The sequence below is a fragment of the Panthera tigris genome, chromosome B1, assembly GCF_018350195.1.
Source record: "Panthera tigris isolate Pti1 chromosome B1, P.tigris_Pti1_mat1.1, whole genome shotgun sequence".
In the NCBI taxonomy this organism is placed as follows: Eukaryota; Metazoa; Chordata; class Mammalia; order Carnivora; family Felidae; genus Panthera; species Panthera tigris.
In genome coordinates, this window is record NC_056663.1 from 124,689,155 (window position 1) to 124,711,723 (window position 22,569).

The window sequence follows — 22,569 nt, forward strand, 5'->3', positions numbered from 1 at the left end:
TTTCCTTTGAAAAAAGTTGTCTGCGAATGTTCAGTTCTAGACAAAGGCAGTTTTTACTTTCCACTTTATTATTATTATTATTATTACTACTACTACTACTATTTTAGAGAAAGAAAGAGAGTGCAACCAGGGGAAAGGGGCAGAAGGAAAGAGAATATGAGCATGAGACAGAATCCCAAGCAGGCTCCATGCTCAGCAGAGAGCCCGATGAGGGGATCAATCCCATGACCCTGGGATCATGACTTGAATGGAAATCAAAGTCAGTCGCTCAACTGACTGAGCCACCCAGGTGCCCGTCAACTTTTTTTTTTTTTTTAATTTTAATATATGTGCTGCCGAAGCGAACATTCAACTTTTTATGAGTATCACCTCCTCCTCTTTATTTCTTTTGATGTCACCATATCTGCTCTTTTTTCAGTCTGAAATTCACCAGGATAGTTTCTTTAAAATATGGAACACATAATGGTACAAGTGGATTGAAAAATAAGAGTAACTTTAACTTGAAGGTTAAAGCAAAATGCAGTTTTTCCTAACTTTGTTTACATTTTTCCTTTAAATTGATACATTAAAAATATTGCAAGAAAGTACATGAAAAAACTTTCTTGTCCCATCTCCCCCTGCCCTGTTATGTAGCATGTTTCATTGGGAAATGATCAGTATTAACTGACTTCAGCATCAACATTGAGTAGGCACTCATATGCTTATATGTGTTCACAGGCACACTATTATAATCGGCAATGGTATAGTCGGCAATGGTTAATTCATGTAAACTATTGTAAGTAGCAAAGCTTCAGGGGACCTAACAGCTTGGTGTGGCTTGAAACTCTACCTTAGGATAGTGACTTTACACACAAACTCCTGTCAAGGTGGAGAAGGGACCGAAGAACTATTTTTCCTTTAAATAAGAGTACTTACAAATATAAAGTTAAATCAAATAGAACTATTATAGCAAGTAATATGAGAAGTCAAATAATCTTGTTTATCCCAATGTAGACTTATAAAAATTAAAAATGATCTTTAAGGTATTCACATTGTTTAATTAAATAAGGAGGCCATCAGACTAAGGTGGCTGTAATGCCGTGGTAGCCTACTTAAGAAAACCAAAACCTAAGCCAGAGTCAATGGACTCAAATTGAGAAAATGACACTTAAGAATAAGCAACTACAAACAGCTAGTTAGGCTTTCCCAGCAGCACCTTAAGGCATAGCCAATAAAATAACTTCCTTGCTTTGCTTCTGTATAAAAATGCTTCCCCTAGTTCCTGTTGATGGAGCACACCTAACCGTCTCTGGTCTGGCATTGCCTGATTCCTACTGATGCATGTTCAAACAAATTCTTGAAAATTTTCATGTGCCAGAGTTTACCTTTCAACAACGCTAAATGATTAAATGAATGATATCTTTTAATGCAACAATGTACAATTGAATGAAATATCCTTTGTAATTAAATGTACATTTTTTCAATGATCTCTTTTATTCTCTTCTAATAGTCGCTTAATCATCTCAATTTATTTTAATAAAAGTTTACAGGGCCCTTATTTAATGGGTTTTATTCCTGCTTAGCCAAACTGGGCACACAGTTTCTTAAAGTGGACCATGAACATTCCCATGAAGGACTAAAAGTAAATTTACATAAGTCTCCCTTTAACTGAGGGACTTGAACTTGATCCACTGGTTTGCACCACGAACTTCAAAAGCTGGAGTATTGCAGTAGATGTGATGAGCTAATTCTTCCAAAGGTGGTTCAGGATCAGTCAGAGCAAACTGGGCTGCATCCTCCACTTCTTTCCTCACTTCAACATCAATATCCTTTAGTTCCTCAACAGTGGCAAGCTCACTGTTCACCATTCTGTCTTTGAGAAGCATAATAGGATCGCTCTTCTTTCTCACATTCTGAACCTCTTCTCGGGTACGATAACTGATCCCAGGGTCACTCATACTGTGTCCATGATACCGGTAGGTCTGCAGCTCCATCACTATGGGCCCCTTTCCAGATCTACAGTAGTCAGCTACAAACTTAGTTGCCTCCCGAACACCTAGAACATCCATTCCGTCTACCCTTAGTCCAGGGATAAAATTTCCTCTCTTATAGTAATCGGTGCTGGCTGATGCTCTCTCAACAGGGGTTCCCATTCCATAGAGGTTATTCTCACAGATGAAAACACAGGGTAATTTCCACAAAGCTGCCATATTGTGAGCTTCAGCTATCTGACCCTGATTCGCAGCACCATCCCCATAAAGAGTCAAACAGACCTCCTTGTTTCCCTTGTATTTACAGGCCAGAGCAATACCAGCTCCCAGGGGTCCCTGTGCGCCAACAATGCCATTGCCCCCATAGAAATTCTTGACATACATATGCATCGATCCTCCTTTTCCTTTAGCACAGCCTCCCCTTCGTCCTGTCAGCTCTGCAAGAATTGATCGGACAGAGAGTCCACGAGTATAGCACAAGCCATGAGCCCGATAGGAGGTGATGACATGGTCGGTGGGATTTATCCCGGCCTCCAGGCCCACAGAACAAGCTTCCTGACCATCGCACAAGTGACAGAACCCACGGATAAATTTTTGTTTATACAGCTGATCTGCCTTCAGCTCCATTCGGCGAACAGTCTGCATCATCCTGTAGTATTTGAGCCCATCCTCCCGGGTGAGCACTGTTGTGACAGGGGGACCCTCTTCTAAGCGATAAAGATCACATTTCTTAATTGCAAACATCGCATCATTTGAATAGTTACAGGATGCCACCAGCACTCTGCTAGCGGGCTTCTGCGTGACCCCGGACAACACGCGGGAGACAGCGGCAGCGAGCATCTTCCTCATGGAGAACAGCCCAAGGGGGTGGCCCCGACTCTCAGCTGCCCAGAGGCCTGGCTGCGCCGGTCCCCTCCGGAGCCTCCTTCCGCGTCAGAATGCCATCGGCGCCACAATGACCATGCTGGCAACAGAGGCCACGTCACGCCGCTCCGTGTCACCAGGTTGCCAGACCTGATGGACTGATTTTTGCAGTGCCTTCCAACTGTAATTAAGAATAAAGGTTGTTTCGTTTCTTGAAAGACTCGGCTGAACAACCACCCTATCCTAATTAGTGCCATCATCATTGCCTAAACGTAACCAGAGTCCCTTCTTCCTGCTAAACACTATAGAGCGCTTCTTGACCCTACATCAATGGAACAGAGGCGCAAACACAGTTCCCAAGGCACATGAGGGATCCGAGAGGTTAGGCCAAAGATATTCTTGCCAGTATTTCTTTAAAGTCTTTAAAATTTTGTTTTAGAATATGTATGGATATTTTATCCTACTCCATAGTGTACCATATTTATTTGAATGTAAAAATAAAGATGCAAATTACTTGTAATTTAAATATTTAACTTTAAAACACACACAGACTTTTTAAAGAAAAGTTGGTGTCGCAAAAGATTACGGCACATTTACCCTATGGCTTCTAGCACGTGTGTCACCTGAGGGAGGGGTGGAGAGTGCAAGGCAGGTGATGATACATAAACCCCAGCCAGAGTACAGCAGTCTAAACCCAATAATAAGGTTTTCCTGAAGTGGGAAGATTAAAGGCAGAGTTGAGATGCAGATTGCGGTAAGTTTTTGATATGGCACCTTTCCTTGTGTTTCTTATAATCCCGACTCTTATCCCTTTTTGTTTCCCTCTATTTTCTGACTAATTTACCTTTTTTGTCTTGTCCTTGTAATGTCTTCAACAGGCTTCCATAGAAAACATCAAGATGCAAGTGATGCTGGATTTTGTTTTTATATATATCAACCTAAATTGAATCAGTCTTAGTCCAGGAAATTGAGAAGTGTTTTCTTATTGTTATTTCTTATTATCCTATTATCTCTTTATTTTATTTAAAAAAAAACTTTCTTTTGCTTATTTTTGAGAGAAATACAGAGCATGAGTGGGGGAGGGGCAGAGAGAGGGTGACACAGAATCCGAAGCAGGCTCCAGGCTCTGAGCTGTCAGCATAGTGCTGGAAACGGGGTTGGAACTCATGGACTGAGGGATCATGCCCTGAGCTGAAGTTGGAGGCTTAACCAGCTGAGCCACCCAGGCACCCCATATAATATCTCTTTATAGTAAACATTAGAGAGGGTAACTTCTTATAAAGTGACCCACTAAACAGTGTGCAGTTTGGACTGAAAGAGAGCAATAGAGTTTGCTTAAGTCACTGGTAACAGTTCAATCACAGGACAAGAGAAGTCATAGGCCTAGTGTTATAGAGATCACATATCATTTTCCTCTTTTGCACTTTTACTAGTAAGGTGATTTTTGTACCCCAATAATCCAACCATATCCAGGAATCTGGTTCTATGTAGACTATTAAGTCATTCACCTTACTGAGTCTTCTGTTTTATATCCATTGCCTATTTATAAACAAAGATACAAATAAAATACAAAATCCCTGTTTGTCAATAAATCTTTAGCCAAATTTCCCTATGACACGTTCAAAGCAGCTGCCTTCTCTATGTCTAGTTGCAGGTGTTATGTTGGACACTCCTTTTGATATTCAGGCAGGAAGTAGAAAATAGCTTGTTAAAAAGTTACAATATCTCTTAAAACTTGACTCCCCCCAACTCCTTCCCATCCCAGTCATTTTAATGGGCCTCATCTTTTCGTTCAACTTAAAATTCTGCTGTTGGAATTCATGGTCTTGCTGTGTTATTTGCTCTCTCTTTGATAGTTAGCCTCTCTCTGCTGTTCTCTTTCATTCCTGCAGGTATTGGACATCTCCAGGGAGCATTATCTCCATGAGAATGAGAAAAATGACACTGCAGGATGGAACAGTAGTGTTAATGGGTCACTGAGTGACAGCTGAGCCTTCTCTCAGAGGTATCAGCCAGGCTAGTCCTGCCAGGAATAAGAGTTATATAGTAAAGTGTGCCAATTTAATCTTGTCATGTGTAGCCTGGGCTGCAAAGATAGAGTTCCCCATAAAAGCCTAACGTGACAAGGCTAAACCCAACTCATTCCAAAGGAGAATATGCAAAGATGCTAATTGGAAAATACCTGTGCTACAGGTCCCACAGAAGATAGCCCTGTTTAAGCAACAGGGTCCGGTTAAGATAATAAATAATAAAATGTGAAACTTCCAGAGGCCTCTTGGACATCATATATAATTAACCTATATTAACCTAGGTTCAACCTAAGGGTAGGTGCAGTTATATGTACAGAATATGATATCAAAGCATTTCCATTAAACTGATTAATCCCGATGATGTTGTTGTTTGTTTGCTCACTTTTTAAATTTTTGTTATGTTCCTAAGCCCATCCACGTTTTTAAAGTAAAAGTGAAATTTCCAGACAGCAGTGTAAAAGTTTAAAACTCACCAAGGAGATCCTGAGCTTCTGAGTTTCTCCTCTTATCTGCCCTCAGCTAGACAGGATTCAGGCTATGCATGGACCACAGAGCCGATCGGGGCATACTGCTCTTCATATAATTTATCTTTTGTCCTGTCGTTGTTCAATACCGTGTTTATTACAAAACAGAACTAATAGTCATCTGCATGCTCACCATTGAAATGCTGTTTGCAATTAAAATCCCCATAAATTCCAAGTTTTAATTAACACCAAATCTTACTTTTAATCTATTTGAAATTAAAGGAAAACAGATGAGCACTTTTATAAGGCCAATGGTAGACTTTACATTTAATTAATAAAAAACCTAATAAAAGAGGAGCCAGTGATTATAGTAGCAGTCATTCATGTCTGTGTGACAGAATTTCACATTTCATGTCTAATGGTTGATACTCCAGGGGCATTTCTGAATTTATCTTAAAAGTGTCACCCTACTGCATCAATAGCGTATAAAATACTTTTTAATAAGTGACAAGGAAATGTAAAAAAAAGAACAGTATATTTTAAGGATATTTCAATTCCTCCAGCAATAATTGCACTCTTTCACCAAATGTTAAATGAAGAAAACTGTTAAAAAGTGAATATGTTCCAGATAAATAATATCAGATTTCATGATATGATTAGTGGCAATGTATTTTTTTCATCGCTCTAAGATTTGGCAATTAAGAGTGATGAGTAAGAACTTGGTGAAAAAATTAAGAGTTATATATAACTCAGGGAAGAATTTTTCCCATTTGGTCTATTACTTTATCTCCCTCGGAGAAAAGGGAAAATGTCAGTACCATATATTCTGCAGAATAATGACAATCAAGCAAAGTTCCTATTTAATGTTATAATAAGCGAGGTTGTTTCAGAATAGTTCAGAGCCCTGGGCAACCAATATTTTTTTTCTTCTCACCCCCATGATAATTCTGAGGTATTGTTAAATAAAAATTCAGGACAAATTATTATGAAGAGAAGACTTGATTGAAAACAAGATGTAAAGTGAGAGCGCTCCTCATTCCACCCAAACAATGATGGTGTTAGAAAAGGAAAGACATTGTGGGTTAATTTTTAGTAGCAACTGATGAAGCCACCGTCTTTCTTCTGCCAGATGAACAAAATCATCTGAGTCGTCATCCCTCAATATGTGACCCCATATCCTTAAAGTTTGGGACCAGGGTCTGGCAGATAATGGTAAAAGGGATCGTTACACAAAACTATAAAAGAAAACTTTTCAAACTTTTAATAAGCTTCCTATAATTAGAGCTGTAATTGAATGTGGCCAAGTGAGATAAGAAATAAAAATTCATGTATAACTTGGTGTCGAGATTTAGTATGGTCTAATGTCTCAACCAGTAAAGTATCAGTATAGATGTCAGAAGTTGTAAATTCGTTTCTGCTTAGTACTTTGAGTTGTTTTATAAAATCGGAATCCCCATTCAGAAGAAAAGTCATCAATTCCATACATATTTCTAACAAATCAAAACAAATTCACGAAAGCCTAAGTCACAGTTAGGTCTATCTGCATTTCCTCCAGAAAGTATTATTTACACTTCCTGGGAAAGTGTTTTGTTCAAAAGATTTTAATTTTCACATAATTAAAAACTCATGTCTCAAATTTTTATCTTTTAAATAAACATAAATGTAGCCTGAGAACCTTAATTTTAATAGAAATAAAATATATATTAAGTGTGATAGTAAAAATAAACTATGAATTCAATAGTGAAATGAAGTCTTCTCTGGATAGTTTTTAGTTTCTCTTAGCTGTACCATTTTTGATGTTTTCTTTGTGTATGACCTCCAACAACTTTGGGTACACTCTTACCTTTTTCTAATATCGGTATACAATAACAAAATTAGCACATTTATTTCTTTTCACTTTGCTTCTTTGAAGCCCCAAGTCGCTCACTAAACTAGGTTTAAAGAGACAAAGGAATGTTGGCAAAATTCCAGGGCACTGCTGCCCCCTAGAAGGAAGTTTGAGCAGCACATTTGACCATTACAGGCAAATCGTGGGAAAGAGCACTCTGAGGAAGAAGGCAAATCTTGCACCCCTCTTTAACAACCTACTGTTGGCCACATCATCGGTTTTCTTTGCCCTATTCCTGTCTAAGCTGGGACACAGTGTTGCCTATTACACCCTAAACTGAGATCCCAATAGATTTCATGGTTCTCTTGGGAGATCCTTGTGAATATGTATAGATATATACAAGCAAAATTTCCTGGCAAAATAATATTTTCTAAAAATAAAAGATGAAATTTTAAGCTATCATATGCATCAATTTGATATTTAAGGCATCGTTGTAAATATTGCCCAGGTATATGGTAGCCTTGCATATCTTTGCTGGAGATACAAAGTTTGTTTATGTGATCTTCACAGAGACAGGTAAAGTGGTTTCTATTATTTTTCAATTTCTGTGTGAGGAAACTGAGGCATAGAGAGTTTAGGTGAAAGGCAAAATCTACAAAGCCAGTAAAAAAAGTGTAATATGCATTCTTCACTTATTCAGCCCATATAACAAAGTGCTTTCCTTCTATATGTCTCCTTTGTGTACTAAGTTGTAGAAATACAATGATGACATACAATTAGATTTCTCTCTACTTAATCCGGTTCATATGGAAGTGTTGTGCTGTGAGCTTTCCCAGATTTTCTGGCACTGGGTGTAGAAAAGGACACATCATCATTGAATGACAGAGGAAGCGACACATGAGCAGCTGTTATAGAGGCAATAAAACTAATGTATTGCATTCCAGGCAATGGTTACAATGACAGTTTGTCTTTATTAGGATCAATGATGAACAAATTAAAAATAGAGTACTGTCAAACTGCAACATTCAAAACAGAACACTATAATTTTGTAAAGTTGTGTTGTCTTCTTTAATTTGGTAATACAGCAGAGCTGAAAAGGCACACTGGGAAATATGAAAATCAGGATCTCATAATTATGCAATACGTTGTGAATATGAATGCAGTTTCTCCAAGCAACCTAAGACAATGCTGTAGATGTTTTATGGAGCTTTCTGTGCGTGAGAATCTTTCTGTTCCCACGGACCCACTGTGCATCTAGATTCTAAGATATTTCCATAGTACCCAACACTGTAAATCTAATAGGCCACCATGGGAGAAGCCTCAGAGAGGATTTTAAATACGAGGCCCAAGAAACATCATCCATATTGGTAAATGAAGATAGGGCGCAAGAAGTGATTTTAAGCTCAAACATCTCAGGCACTTCTCAAAAGTACCATATTCAGAAAGCAAGGTTACTGGGGGATTGTAGAGAAATTTAACAAGCTCCTATCAGGGCCAGCTGGCTATGCTGTTTCCATTCTCTTAGACAATGAACACCCTACTGACGTTTATGATGAGTTTCTCCAAAAACTCTTAGCCTTTATCTGCCCTCATCTAGTCCTCTGCCCACTTCATTCTACAATAAAATCATCATCTATTTACAAGAATGCATTACAACTTTTAAAAGGATTTTCCACATTTTATGGACATTTTCCATATTATATGGAAAATTGTATGGAATTTTAAATATTAAATTGTATGGAATGCATCATATCCCCATTGACCTGAAGAAAAGCAGACCTAGGGAGGTTAATAAGCCCAGTAAACATTAAGCATGTCCTCAGGTTATGCACCTAGTTCATGGACAGCCAGTCTCACCTTCGGATGTACTGTTCCTTGCCTGAACATACTACACTGCTCTCCCCAGCCCTGTCCTCTGGTGAAGTTTTATGTCTATGAAAGCTTCCTTCCCACTAATCTCAGCAAAAGAGGAGTTCTCTTCTTATCTGGAAATCTAACTCCTCAGCCCTTGCCTCAGAATCCACTGCTCATTCAGAAGACACCCCTCTCTCTTGTACACTCCCCACTCCGTCCCCCACCAGAGAATCATCAATTCTGTCTTCTCCTTTGGCCTTCTTTCATGCTCATATTTCCTAAACTCTGAAAGAAGAAACTTAAGTCACCATTGCCTCTTTTAGATCTCATCCTACAGCATTCCTTTTATCTAGTCAAGTTCCACAAACATGCAGCCAGTATCCACAGTCTCCATTTACTTTCCTCTAATTGCTTCCATATGTTTCTACAATCTGTGTCATCAACAATGAACTGAAAGTTCTCACATCAAGGACTTGGCTAAATTTAATGACAGCTTCAGTATTATCAATTTCTGGAACTCTTTGCCACATAACATAAATGTTTCTCCATGGATATTACCTTACTCTAATTTTAAGGGGGAAAAAAAAGCCATGTTCTTGTGCTGCTTATACCCCACACTTTATTTCCTGATATGTCAACCTTGACCCACCCAAAAAAGTAAATGTGGGTCTACAGTTTAATACTATGTGCTCTATTCTCACCAGCTTAAATGATTACCCACAGACTCTCATGTGATTTATTGGTTTAATTCTCACCAGTAGGGAACTGCCAACTATATTTTCAACATTAACTTCCTTCATTCTCTCTAATCTACCAGGGAAAAACTACATTTTAAATCTCAGTAGTTATTTAGGCCTGAAAAAAAGTCTAGAAAGAAAGAGCTCTTGCCATTTACCCACTTAAATAAAAATATCTTCCCTTCCCAATTTTCTTATTATCATCAGGAACCCATTCTGGGTTTATAAATTCAACATACACTATGACTATAAAATCTTGTTGAAAACTCTATACTGTAAATGCAGAAAAGCAAGAGAACAAAATATTTAAATAATCCCAAGATAATTACTATTAAATTTTAATTTCTCTTTTCTTTTTTCTAATATAATTTCCCTTTATTTTTTAAATTTCTAATAAAATTAAGATATATTGTGCATTTTTATCTCTTGAGCTATTTTTCTTAGTGTCATATATAATTAATTTCCAAATAATCAAAACCTATTTGAAAGATAATTTCAATGGCTGCCAAAAAATCTCCATTATATGGATGTGTCATAACTGAAATGTTCCCCTAAGACTGAACACTCCTGTTACTACTAATTTCATACTATGTTCCAGGTGTTATGTATTAGGGAAGTACTGCTTTTTTTTAAAGAGAGAGATTGAGAGAGAGAGAGAAAGAACACATGCACATGGAGCAGAGGGAGAAAGAGAGAGACAATCTTAAGCAGTCTCCATGCTGGGTGTGGAGGTGGGACTCAATCTCATTACCATGAGATCATGACCTGAGCTAAAATCAAGAGTCAGACGCTCAACAGACTAAGCCACCCAGACACCCCGGTGATTTTAATAGACGATTATTTATTGACTTCTTAGTATGTTCCAGGTACTTTGCTAACTGTTTTGCAAGTGATATTTTAATTAATGTATCAATTCAATGACATAAGTGAAATTGCATTACTTATTTCTTCTGATAAGAAAACTAAGCATTTAATAGTAAATATTTCCAGAAACCAAAAGCCAGAAACTTAAATCTGATTTGTCCAACTCTAAATCTTCTAATATTTTGTCAATGATTATACAAGCTCTAAAAGGATGATCTGTTGAGAATTGATGGCTCATTATAAAGGTAAACAAAAGTGTATATGTTAAAAATGTTACCAAAAAAAAAATTGGGGGTGCCTGGGTGGCTCAGTTGGTTAAGCGGCCGACTTCGGCTCAGGTCATGATCTCGCGGTCCATGAGTTCGAGCCCCGCATCAGGCTCTGTGCTGACAGCTCAGAGCCTGGAGCCTGTTTCAGATTCTGTGTCTCCCTCTCTCTGACCCTCCCCCGTTCATACTCTGTCTCTCTCTGTCTCAAAAATAAATAAACATTACCAAAAAAAAAGTTACCAATTTTGTCAAAAGAATGAAATTCAGGTATTTAACAGTTCAAGAAATAAGTATGTTGAAGAACAGACTCTTGACTCTGATTAACTCCATCAAATTGTACTTTCTATAAAATAACAAAAAACCAAGCAGAGATAATAAATATTAGGAAACAATGCAAGTGAAACAATAGTCATTTACTTTTTAAAAGAAGACAGTGAGATCCTAAAAGGTACTTTGCATTATACTCAATGCCCTTTAAGCTCAAATCTTATCTGTTCCTGAAAGGTTACTGCATTTATCTGCCATTACTGAAAGTTGTTGAAAGATAACAAGTTAACATGCAGTCCATTATGAATGAAGAGGAAGTATACATGACACTTTGTTAAGGGAAATTGTGTATGCATTTGCTTTAGCAATTCAATATTGTTAATTTGTGGTTGAGCCACAGCACAAAATTACTTTAAATCTTAAATAACAGAAGATTTAGGGCCCCAAATATGAAAATATAGATGGCTTCATACCATTGACAATAAAGTAAAACAACAACAATAAGCAAAAAAATGAGGATGATGCTAAAACAAGAGTAATTTGTAAATAAAAAGAAGAATATCAACTGTCAGACATTTGGTGTACTTCAGACATCATCAATATGCTATATCAAGGCTTTTGTAAGCTATGTGCTAATTTTGGATTATGAATATGAAATTTTAGTAACCACATATATCTTAATCAGGAGGTTAGTAGTAAATATCCCTTAATCACATGTAAAAATGGCTCTTTCAAACTTTGTTCATTCTCCTATATAATAGAATAAGAGATTTGCATCTTTGGATAAATTCTCAGTCCATCAAGAGGATCTCTTGTGGCTTTTCAGTAGGCAATTAGATAATAATTTAAGCATCCTGGCTGAGTAGCAGGAGCTTCAGAGGAAGAAGAAGAAGAAGAAGAAGAAGAAGAAGAAGAAGAAGAAGAAGAAGAAGGGGAGGAGGAGGAGGAGGAGGAAGGAGGAGGAGGAGGAGGAGGAGGAGGAGGAGGAAGGAGGAGAAGGGGAAGGAGGAGAAGAAGGAGAAGAAGAAGAAAGAGAAGAAGGAAAAAAAGAAGAAGAAAGAGAGGAAGAAAAGAAAGAAAGAAAGAAAGAAAGAAAGAAAGAAAGAAAGAAAGAGCACATTTAGGGGCTATTCTACCACTGTCGATTCACCTGTATGGTGGGGCTGGAATAGCAAATTCTGGGTTAAGAAGTTCATTTCTTTTTCTCTTCAGCTAGCTTGAGAAGCAGTTCATGTTGGGGTGGGCGGGGAAGAAACAAAAAGAGGGAAGAAGAGGGTAGAGAGAAAAGAAAGGAAGGGAAGGGAAGGGAAGGGAAGGGAAGGGAAGGGAAGGGAAGGGAAGGGAAGGGGAACTATATTAGGAAACACTACAAGAGCCACAAAGTCTTCATTCTGAGAATACCCTATCATTTGCCTCTCAGTCATCACTGTTTGCTAAAAGACAGAGTGTTTATGGGGTATCTGGGTGTTTCAGTTGGTTAAGCTTCTGACTTTGCGCGGTTCATGAGTTTCAGCCCCGGGTCAGGCTCCATGCTGACAGCTCAGAGCCTGGAGCCTGCTTTAGATTCTGTGTCTCCCTCTCTCTCTGCACCTCCCCTCTTTGTGCTCTCTCTCTCTCTCTCTCTATCTATCTCTCTCGCAAAAGCAAATAAACATTTTAAAAAAGGATGCAGTAATGACATGGAGCATTAACACAAGCAGTTGTCTGTGTTACTTAAGGCAAGGGAAACAGTATAACTAATGAAAATTAAAAAGTTACACATAATATTACCATAAGTCCTCACCTCTACTTATCAGCATAGTTCAGTGGTTCTCAACCAGGGGTTTCAGAGTTTTAAGCCTGGTTCTCAAGCCTTTGAACTTAGACTGAGTTAATATCAGCTTTCTTGTTCTTCAGTTCTCAGATGGCAGATTATGGGACTTCTCAGCCTCCATAACTATGTGAGCCATTCCTCTAATAAATCTCTTCATATCTGTATCTATGTATACACCTATACTTATACCTATACCTGTACCTATATCCATATCTATGTCTGTTTCATATCTATATCTATACCTGTAGCTATACATATATCTATCTATTCTATTGGTTCTATTTCTCTGGAGAACCCTAATACCCTTGTATATTAAAACTTCCATTCCCTCGGGGTGCCTGGGTGGCTCAGTCGGTTAAGCGTCTGACTTCGGCTCAGGTCACGATCTCACAGTCTGTGAGTTTGAGCCCCGCGTCGGGCTCTGGGCTGATGGCTCGGAGCCTGGAGCCTGCTTCTGATTCTGTGTCTCCCTCTCTCTCTGCCCCTCCCCCATTCATGCTCTGTCTCTCTCTGTCTCAAAAATAAATAAAAACGTTTAAAAAAATTTTTAAAAACTTCCATTCCCTCAAGTAGAAGACACATCAGGAACTCAGGCTCCTTCCTGTTCTTTGCTTCCCTATCCCAGCATGTAGCTTTTGTTTTTACACTTCAAGATGGTTGCTAGATCTCCCAAACATCTCCCTCTGCTTTTCAGGGGGCAATATAGACAGAGAACAAGAAGTACAAAAAAAAATAGATGATGGGTACATGCCAAACATCTTCTAAGTAATTTACCTTGAATTTACACATTTTTCTGCTTATATTTCATTGGCCATTAATTAGTGACAATGCACATTTAATGAACGGCAGGAAAGCTGGAAATACAGTCTTTCCATGAAGCACATAAATAAAATAGATGATACAATTACTAAAGAAGAAGAAGCAGGGAATTGATTTTGCCAAAGGTGACTGACTATCAGTTTGTCACAGAATAAATTAAATAAACACTAGAGGCTACACTGTTACCAGGGCTAAAGTTCCACTCAACCTAAATGATGCCCAGTCACCTATTTCACGTCCGTTATCAGAGATTTTGCAGTGAAATTGAAAGAAAGTGATAAGAGACTCTGATAATAAAAGCTGAAACAAAGGTGAAAAACTTTCTCCTCAATTGTGGCCAAAAACACGGAAGCATTTCGAGAGCATCCAAGAAATGGAGAAAAGTATTTGGGTTTAGCCTCATCCGGATGCTAATAACTTCCATAGACTCAAGACTTGTGAACTTTAACGAAGTCAGGAGCAACCTCTCGCTAGAGTGAAATTTTGACGCTGCGCATTTGACCTCTCAGGAGAAGGAGGTGGTGGAAGTCTCTCATGTCTACCACATCCTCTCTCAGAGTGTCGTTCTTGAGAAATGTTGCAAGACACAGTCACCTAATTTTATTTTGGCTTTTCTAAGTCATTATCTTCCAAAGTCTTTTAATATCCTTTTTTTTTTTTTTCTTTGAGTCCCTAGCACTTGATGCGGCATTCATGGTGAGGTCTGTCTAGAATACAGCCACCACTATTTCTTGTGAATCAGCAATTTAGCCCAATGTCCAATTGCTTCTGTCATTGACTTCTTTCTGAACTGAAGCTGCTCTTGACACTCTAGGCTTCTAGGGTTGGGAAGGAGCAGCTCCACAGGCTCAACCTCTTGCCACCATTTTGCTGCCACTCACCTTGCCATTCCTCATTTCTGAACTCCATAAAATGTTTGGGAATGTTCTATTAGAGCACAGCCAAATCCTGCAGGCCAAGTTATAATTGCCAGATCATCTTGAACCACACCCAGAAATTATTTGAATAATTTCCATTCTTAAGGCAACGAGCAAGTGACTTGAAATTAAGAACTGTTCTTCCAGATTTTCTTTCTTGGTCCTGTATTTAGAACAGAATCTTGAATTCTACTTCTGCTGCTGACCTAATGTAGCTTAGTGAGAAAAGTAAATGGGCTTGCTGACTATGCTCTATAATTAGGCAGACTTACCCACCAAGACGCCAGCTATACTATGAATTTTCCCACAAGAAAAAGCAGAATTGTGGACAATCCATTCCCACGGGAGGAAATAAATTGAACAGGATCCCTGGGTTGTATTTCCCAAACTTCCAAGTCAAATAAGCCTTTCCCCTCCCATGAGGTAAAATGAGTCAAGGAAGGAGCATTCCAAATACTGAATGACGGGTCTAGTAGAACACATCAGTTATAAAGATCCTTCACCCTTGCCCAATAATTTTGTTGGGCCTAATATTAGATAGCTAATGAAATTATTTATTTAAAATTTTAATAAATGGAGAGATCAGAAAGCTAATAGAAATTTTAATAAAGGACTTGATCTAGTCTCTCAATCTGTATTTCTCAGTAGGGACACTATTTGCATTTTGAGAGGAATAATATTTCAAGGTGCAAAATTGAACTCACACTGTGGATCCTTTGGCATCCTGGTCCCTGTGCACCAAAAGGTAGCCTCATTCAGTCCAGCCATCATCATTATAATAAAAAATGCTTCTACTTGTCCTTAAATAGTTTCTAAGTGGTGTCATCTCCCTCATTTGCTAATTACTGCTCCAGGTGTTCCAGAAGAATTCTCGGAGAAGAAAAAAACTCCACTCTGAATTCTGAAATATGAGTAAAAGTTGGATTCTTGGGGATGAGAAGAAACTGTTTTCCAAGCAGAGGAAATAGCATGTTGCATGACCTTGAAGCCAGGAACAACATGATGTATCAAAGAACTCAACACCTTTGAGTTTAGAGTCCAGATATTGGGGAAATCTTGGCAAAGGAGACTTTGGTGATGCATGCAGGGACCCATGTCTTATTAGTGCAAAACACGACAGTAGTTTAATAAGGAAATGGCCTATTGAGATTTCTGTTTGAAGTCAGTCTTTTTATTACATGACTATCATCCATTATAAGCTCATTATCAATAAATACTCATTGTTTGCACTAACCAGAGCAGTTTTCTAATTCTCATGACTTTTGTCTTTTGTGTATATGTATGGATGTTTGCTTGTTTGTTTGTTTCGGGAGATTTTATTTTGCAAACAGAATAAAGGCATTTCACATAATGAAAACAAAGCATCTTTTAATTATCCATGCTTTCACTCCTCATTGATTTCCACAGCACGTTATTGCATATAACATGAAAATAAATCCAATTCTTCCATACCACACATACTGCACAAGAGCCTCACTCTCACATTGCTTAGTCTTTAAAACTTGAGGAAAGAAAGCTTGATAGATCTGCTGATGAAGGTGTTCAGTTAATTAACAAAGAGTAAAGTAATGAAGACTTACTTTAATTGTGCATTTCCCCACTCCCACCCTGAGGACAGGTCCTTTTTTTTTTTCCTAATAAAAGAACACAAGTGCTGACAAAAGGGGAAAATATCATAAAACAACATAATTACTCCAAAAAATATGAAGAAATAGACTGGATATTGCACATTCCTTCTTTAAAACATTTAATGATGGAATATTCATTTTATTTTTAAGACAAGATACGGTGATTAACCAAGGAACAATATACACCTTTCTATAATATATACAGGAAAGTCCTACTTAATGCTGCTTGTAGAATGAAGTCATTATGCTCAATGGAGAGATTGTAATTTCAGTAGATCTGGTATACCGCAGCAAGCTCAAGGTTAATTTTTTTCCTCCATTTAACTGAATTCATTCTAATTGTCTGTAATATTCCTCTTGAAGTTTTAGAATTCATCCTTTTACCCTTAAGTGATTAGATAGAATAAAGAATTTCTCAAAACTTATAAAAGTATTTTCAAATAAATACCTGACATAGCCTTCAGTATTCATTATATCAGTTTCTAGAAAACCAAACATATAATTTTGCAGTAAATTTAGGAACTAAACTTAACATGAAATATTTTAATTCTTAGCATATGCTTTCTCCGGAGTAATTACATAGCACATAAAAACTTTACAAAACATGTATTTTGGAATTTTTATTTCGAGATGGCTTTCAAATTACAAAGGAAATACCCAAGATTGCTTCATGCTAACGAGATTTTTGAAACCAGCAGCAAATGAGACCCATGAAAAATATAAGCAATTATTATTTTATCTGAGGAAAGCTTCAACACAATTCTGTGCATTGCCTTCCTGAGAATGCCATAAGGTCAATGAAATTAAGGATTTAATTTTAGACCTGCTAAGTTTGAAATGTTGTAAAGCAGTTTGACTATTCAGTGGGCACGATGTCTCAGGAGAAAGATTTGAGCTGGAAATATCAATGTGATTTTTAATAGCATGGGCATGACAATGAGTCAACCTGGAAATATAGACAAGAGCTTAACAGCATGGGCATTGATGCTATAGGAAGGATGAGATCGCTTATTAAAAGTGTGTACTAGTGGCACCAGGGTGGCTCAGTAAGTTAAGTGCCCTACTCTTGATTTAGGCTCAGGTCATGATCTACTGGGATTGAGCCCTTTGTTGGACTCTGTGCTGACAGTCCAGAGCCTGCTTGGGATTCTCTCTCTCCATCTTTCTCAGTGGCTCCCCCAATCACGCACTCGTTCTCTCTCAAAACAAATAAATGAACATAAAAAAATAAGTAAGATTAACATTTAATCAATAATTCTATTTGTCCTCATAGAACTTAGAAAAACTTTGTTGGATAATGATTTACAACATTATCCTGGGTGGCTCAGTCAGTTAAGTGTCAACCTTGGCTCGGGTCCTAATCTCACGGTTCCTAAGTTCGAATCCTACCTAAGGCTCTGCACTGACAGTGCAGAAGCCTGCTTGGGATTCTTTCTCTCCCTCTCTCTGTCCCTCCCCCACCTGCTTGTACTCTCTCTCTCTCTCTCATCTATCTATGTATCTATCTATCTCAATGAATAAACTGAAAAAAATTTAAAAATCAAAAATACAAGTGTATACCATAAGAGAGAGAAGAAAATTGAGGCTAAAAACCTGAGAAAACTAATATTAAAAGGGCAGGAAAAGGAAATGGAATCCTTAAGAGAAGATAAAAACAAACAAAAAAACCAAACCATAAATGAGGAGAAAGGTAAGACACTATGTTGCTTTGTTTACAAATTAAAGAAGAAGGTTTCAGTGTGGAAGACAAGAGTAACCATAGTCACATGCTATAGGGAGCACAGGCAGGATAGAGTCAATTTTTCTTAAGGGAGACTCTTGTATTTACAACTAAAGTTATCATTCCAGGGGCCAGAAGTCTTGTTTTTCCAATGTTTTTTTATCCTACAGAATGTCTAGTATATTATATATGTATTTAAATGCTTAACATGGTGATAAATGTGATAGAATCTGTGTTTTATCAAGGCAAATCTTTTCAATGCTTTAATTAACACTATATATTTTAAGGTTCCCTGGATGGTTCATTTGGTTAAGCATCTGACTCTTGATTTCAGCTCAGGTCATGATCTCACAGTTTATGAGTTCAAGTCCTGTGTTGGTCTCTGTGCTGACAGCATGGAGCCTGCTGGGGATTCTCTGTCTCCCTCTCTCTCTCTGCCTCTCCCCCACTCTCTCTGTCTCTCTCAAAAATAAATAAACTTAAAATATATATACAGTAAACTTCATATATATTGATGTATGTGGCATAAATACATTAAAATTTTTTGTGGCCCTTAAATATTCAAATATATATATTTATATTTATATATACTTAATAATATATTATATAATATATGTATGTGCATATATATATTTGTTCTGACCCTTCATAAATATGTATATATGTAACCCTTTAATAAATAAATATATATATATATATATATTTATGACAGAGCAGGCTAGCTACATTTATCTCTATAATAATAATAAGGTTTCTCATTAGTTACAGGTCTCTTCACTGATATACTGAGTATGATTTGTCATATTTACTACTTATATTCATATACAGTTGACTCAAACAATGCAGGTGCTAGAAGTACTGATCCCTCTCATAGTCAAAAATCCCCATATACATTTTGAGTCCCCCAAAACTGAACTACTAATAGCCTAATCTTGACCAGAAGGCTTACTTATTATACAGTCTATTAACATATATACTATTTATGTTATACACTGTACTCTTACAATAAAGTAAACTAGAGGGAAAAAAATGTAATTAAGGGGGGCGTCTGGATGGCTCAGTCCTTTAAGCATCCAACTTTGGCTCAGGACATGATCTCTCCATTCGCAGGTTTGAGCCCCATGTCAGGCTCTGGGCTGATGGCTCAGAGCCTAGAGCCTGCTTCGGATTCTGTGTCTCCCTCTCTCTCTGCCCCTTCCCTGTTCATGCTGTGTCTCTCTCTGTCTCAAAAATGAATAAACATTAAAAAAAAGAAAATGTAATTAAAGGAATCATAAGGAAGAGAAAATACATGTACAGTACTGTACTGTATTTATCTTTAAAAATATACATGTAAGTGGACCTACACATATCAAACCTGTGCTGTTCAAAGGTCCATAGTATACATGGATTCTTCATTTTATGGCACAAATATGGCAATTTTAGAAAGTGAATATACTTTATTCACTTATTAAATAAACATTAACTACTAGGAATTGCCAAAAGGATGGTCAGACTTCCCTGCAGATATTCAGGAAGTTATGATTCATCAAACTCACTTGTAATAACAACTTAATAACATCACATAGCCTGCCTGCTCATAAGTCCAGCTAAAACCTCACTAGAACTTTTAAACTAAGTACTGGCATTCTTGCTTATTTAATTTTTAAACTTGAAGGATTATTCCTGTAGGTAACTATGGTTAACAGGATTGAAAGTGACTCTTTCCCTTTTAGACTTACTTGTTTTTCTCAATAGTGCTACCCTCAATTTGGGGGAAGGATATTTGAAAAACATTTTAGGATGGGGTTGCAATCAGGGTTTCTAATCTCAAATGCTCAAAGAGGCTAGTAATAAGAGCAAAGCTGGTTGGTGGTTAATGCAACATGTTATGGATCAGACCAGTGAAGAGGGACTTTATGTCCAGATGAAGGAGGTACTACCCAGCTGCAGGCACCATTTGTTTTCCCCATTCTATGTTTGAAAACTGATGCATATGTAACGCAGTCACTAATGGTTACCACAGAGAATAGGAATGTTTCTTTGGGGTATAATTCATGTTTATATACAACATCAAGTATTAGACATGTAGTTTTGTCTTCACTACCATCTTCTCTCATCTGTACTTATGGTACACTTGGTTTTCCTCATGGATTGTGGCATTTGGTATTTTAATTAAATAATGCCTTTCTTCATTCTGTTCTAACATGAGAAAAGTTTGACTGTGTAATTGTAGGGTTCCATTTTGTTTTCATTGTTTAGATTACCACTTTCTTTTAATTGTATATCTTCAGAAAGAATTATAGGAAAAAGTCTGAGATGGTTATAATTATAGTGGCATTTAGGTTAAATAGTAGAGAACGTATTTTCCACGTCTAAAAGCACATTCAGTTCTCCAAAGGTCGGAGATTCAGAGTATTGGACTGAAATGGGTGTAGCACTGTTTGATTTGTTGTGATTGCTGTATGTTTGCTTAAAATTTTAACCAGGACCAAATAAGCTCTATTGCTGAAAGAAACTTTTTGAAAACATAACCTCCAACATTTTTAATATGGAAAGCTACAATGTGGAATACAGGTAGCCTCCAAGAGAATACTCATGTCTGACTTCAAAATATCTGTTGGTCATCATGAGTTCATTCCTGTAAGGACTCCCTCAGCTGCTTGGTGAAGATGAAGGGGGGAAAAAAAGCTCTTGTGTATATCCATCAGTCTGTTGTTGAGTGTCTTTGTGAAATAATGGGGGAAAGGTCTGCCTTTTATTCCTAAGATGGAGTATGGGATTGTCTGCTGGAAATGTTAAATGATGCTTCTTTTAACATCTGAAGTAGAAGGCTTCTTGCTCTCCCATCAACCTCTTTTCCTTGACCGGAGTTAAGACTGAGAAGCGGTGGTTTATTAGTTAAAAAAAAAAAAAAAAAAAAGAATGCTTTTAGGGATTTCTTTCCCTCAGAGCATTTCAAAATTCAATGTTGAAGAACTTGGTTTGGATTTGTGTGGACTGGGGTTCCTTTCCATACTTTCCATTATGAAGTATAGAGAACATGACCTTGGGCCCTTCCTACTTGTTCACTTCACCTTAATATGCCCTATCTCTTCCTGTTTTTCCATGACCTGCTTAACTCTAGGTGTTGGAAAATTTCATTCACTCAATCTTTTCAAATCTCAGCCTCTGTCCTTCTCAGTTTTCAGAAGAAATCACATTCATGCTTGGGTGTCAGAGAGTTGATGGTTTGGGGAATTATTCTCCCAATTATTCTCCCAAACTCCCCAAGCTGCAGCCTTTATCTTATCCAATCTTCCTTCTCCAATCGCCTCAGTCACGAAGACTTGGCTGGGGGGGGGGGGGGGTTCTTCCCATTCATTGATGTTTTTCGATTTCCCTGCTGGGACAAGAACCTTCCTATAAAGGTTAGGCTTGGGCTTTGGGCTATTTTTTACAACCTAACTACTGTCACAATTTTTCTGTAAGGATTATTTTTTGAACCCATTGTCAAGGCCTCCAGGTGTGCTTTGAACAGGAATAGAGTTCCTGGGTTTAAAAAAGGTAACTGCTGCTTATAACATAAGCTTGGGTGATTCCCAGTCTGCTCTGCTTTATCAGCCATTATTTGGATTGCTAACACCTTCACACCCATGCCACCACTACAGATGACATAGACCCTCCACCACTAACCCATGTGTATTCCCAGTTAATTTTGCACTTGTCCTCTGCTGAAAGTATACCAGACTATTGGCTAAAGGTTAATTGGCTATGTCCTCATCAGCTACCCGAGTTTTTAATAAGAAATGAGTGACTAGCTAAAAGAGCAGAGTAACAGAATATATGAATAAGAGTTCTCCTTCAGTAGGCAGAAATGGAACCTACTGAAATATATATAATTTGAACTCCAGAGGTGGTCAATGTAGCATTAAAGTAATAACTTCCCTTCCAAATTTATCTCCATCTTGCCTCCTTTTAGCTCCCAGGGGGTTCCTCAGACTCTCCTTCCATCGCTAATATGAAGCCTTTCACATCTTCACATGCCTAGTACACGTGTTGCTATTGTTTTTCTATCACAAAGCTCAACTCCAAAAACACCAGACATGGTAAAGCCTAGAATTTTCTTTAAAGGGTTTGCCTTTTAGAAATAAGTGTGGGTCGGGGCGCCTGGGTGGCTCAGTCGGTTAAGCGTCTGACTTCAGCTCAGGTCACGATCTCACGGTCCGTGAGTTCGAGCGCTGCGTCGGGCTCTGGGCTGATGGCTCCAAGCCTGGAGCCTGCTTCCAGTTCTGTGTCTCCCTCTCTCTCTGCCCCTCCCCCGTTCATGCTCTGTCTCTCTCTGTTTCAAAAATAAATAAACGTTAAAAAAATTAAAAAAAAAAAAAAGAAATAAGTGTGGGTCCAGAGAAACTGATTGGCCAACTTAGGTGATTGCAACCCTAGCTACTAAATTTTATTCACATATGCTCCATTTCATACAGCGTCATGTTTACAAATGCAATTGTGAACAGAACTGAAGAGAACACTGCTTCATTCTGTCGAGAAAATATAAATAAATCAATGT

General features: G+C 37.8%; 1 protein-coding gene across 1 annotated transcript; it reads right to left on the minus strand.

The window, feature by feature from the left end:
* Nucleotides 1-1,450: 1,450 nt before the first annotated feature.
* Nucleotides 1,451-2,901, minus strand: PDHA2 (pyruvate dehydrogenase E1 subunit alpha 2). The gene has a single exon (XM_015542373.2). It carries the CDS (start codon nucleotides 2,817-2,819, stop codon nucleotides 1,644-1,646), a length of 1,176 nt encoding a protein of 391 aa, XP_015397859.1. The 5' UTR covers nucleotides 2,820-2,901; the 3' UTR covers nucleotides 1,451-1,643.
* Nucleotides 2,902-22,569: the final 19,668 nt, after the last annotated feature.

Bases quoted from the DNA above. Each gene is read 5' to 3' on its own strand.
- PDHA2 (XM_015542373.2), bottom strand. From the start codon at position 2,819: ATGAGGAAGATGCTCGCTGCCGCTGTCTCCCGCGTGTTGTCCGGGGTC.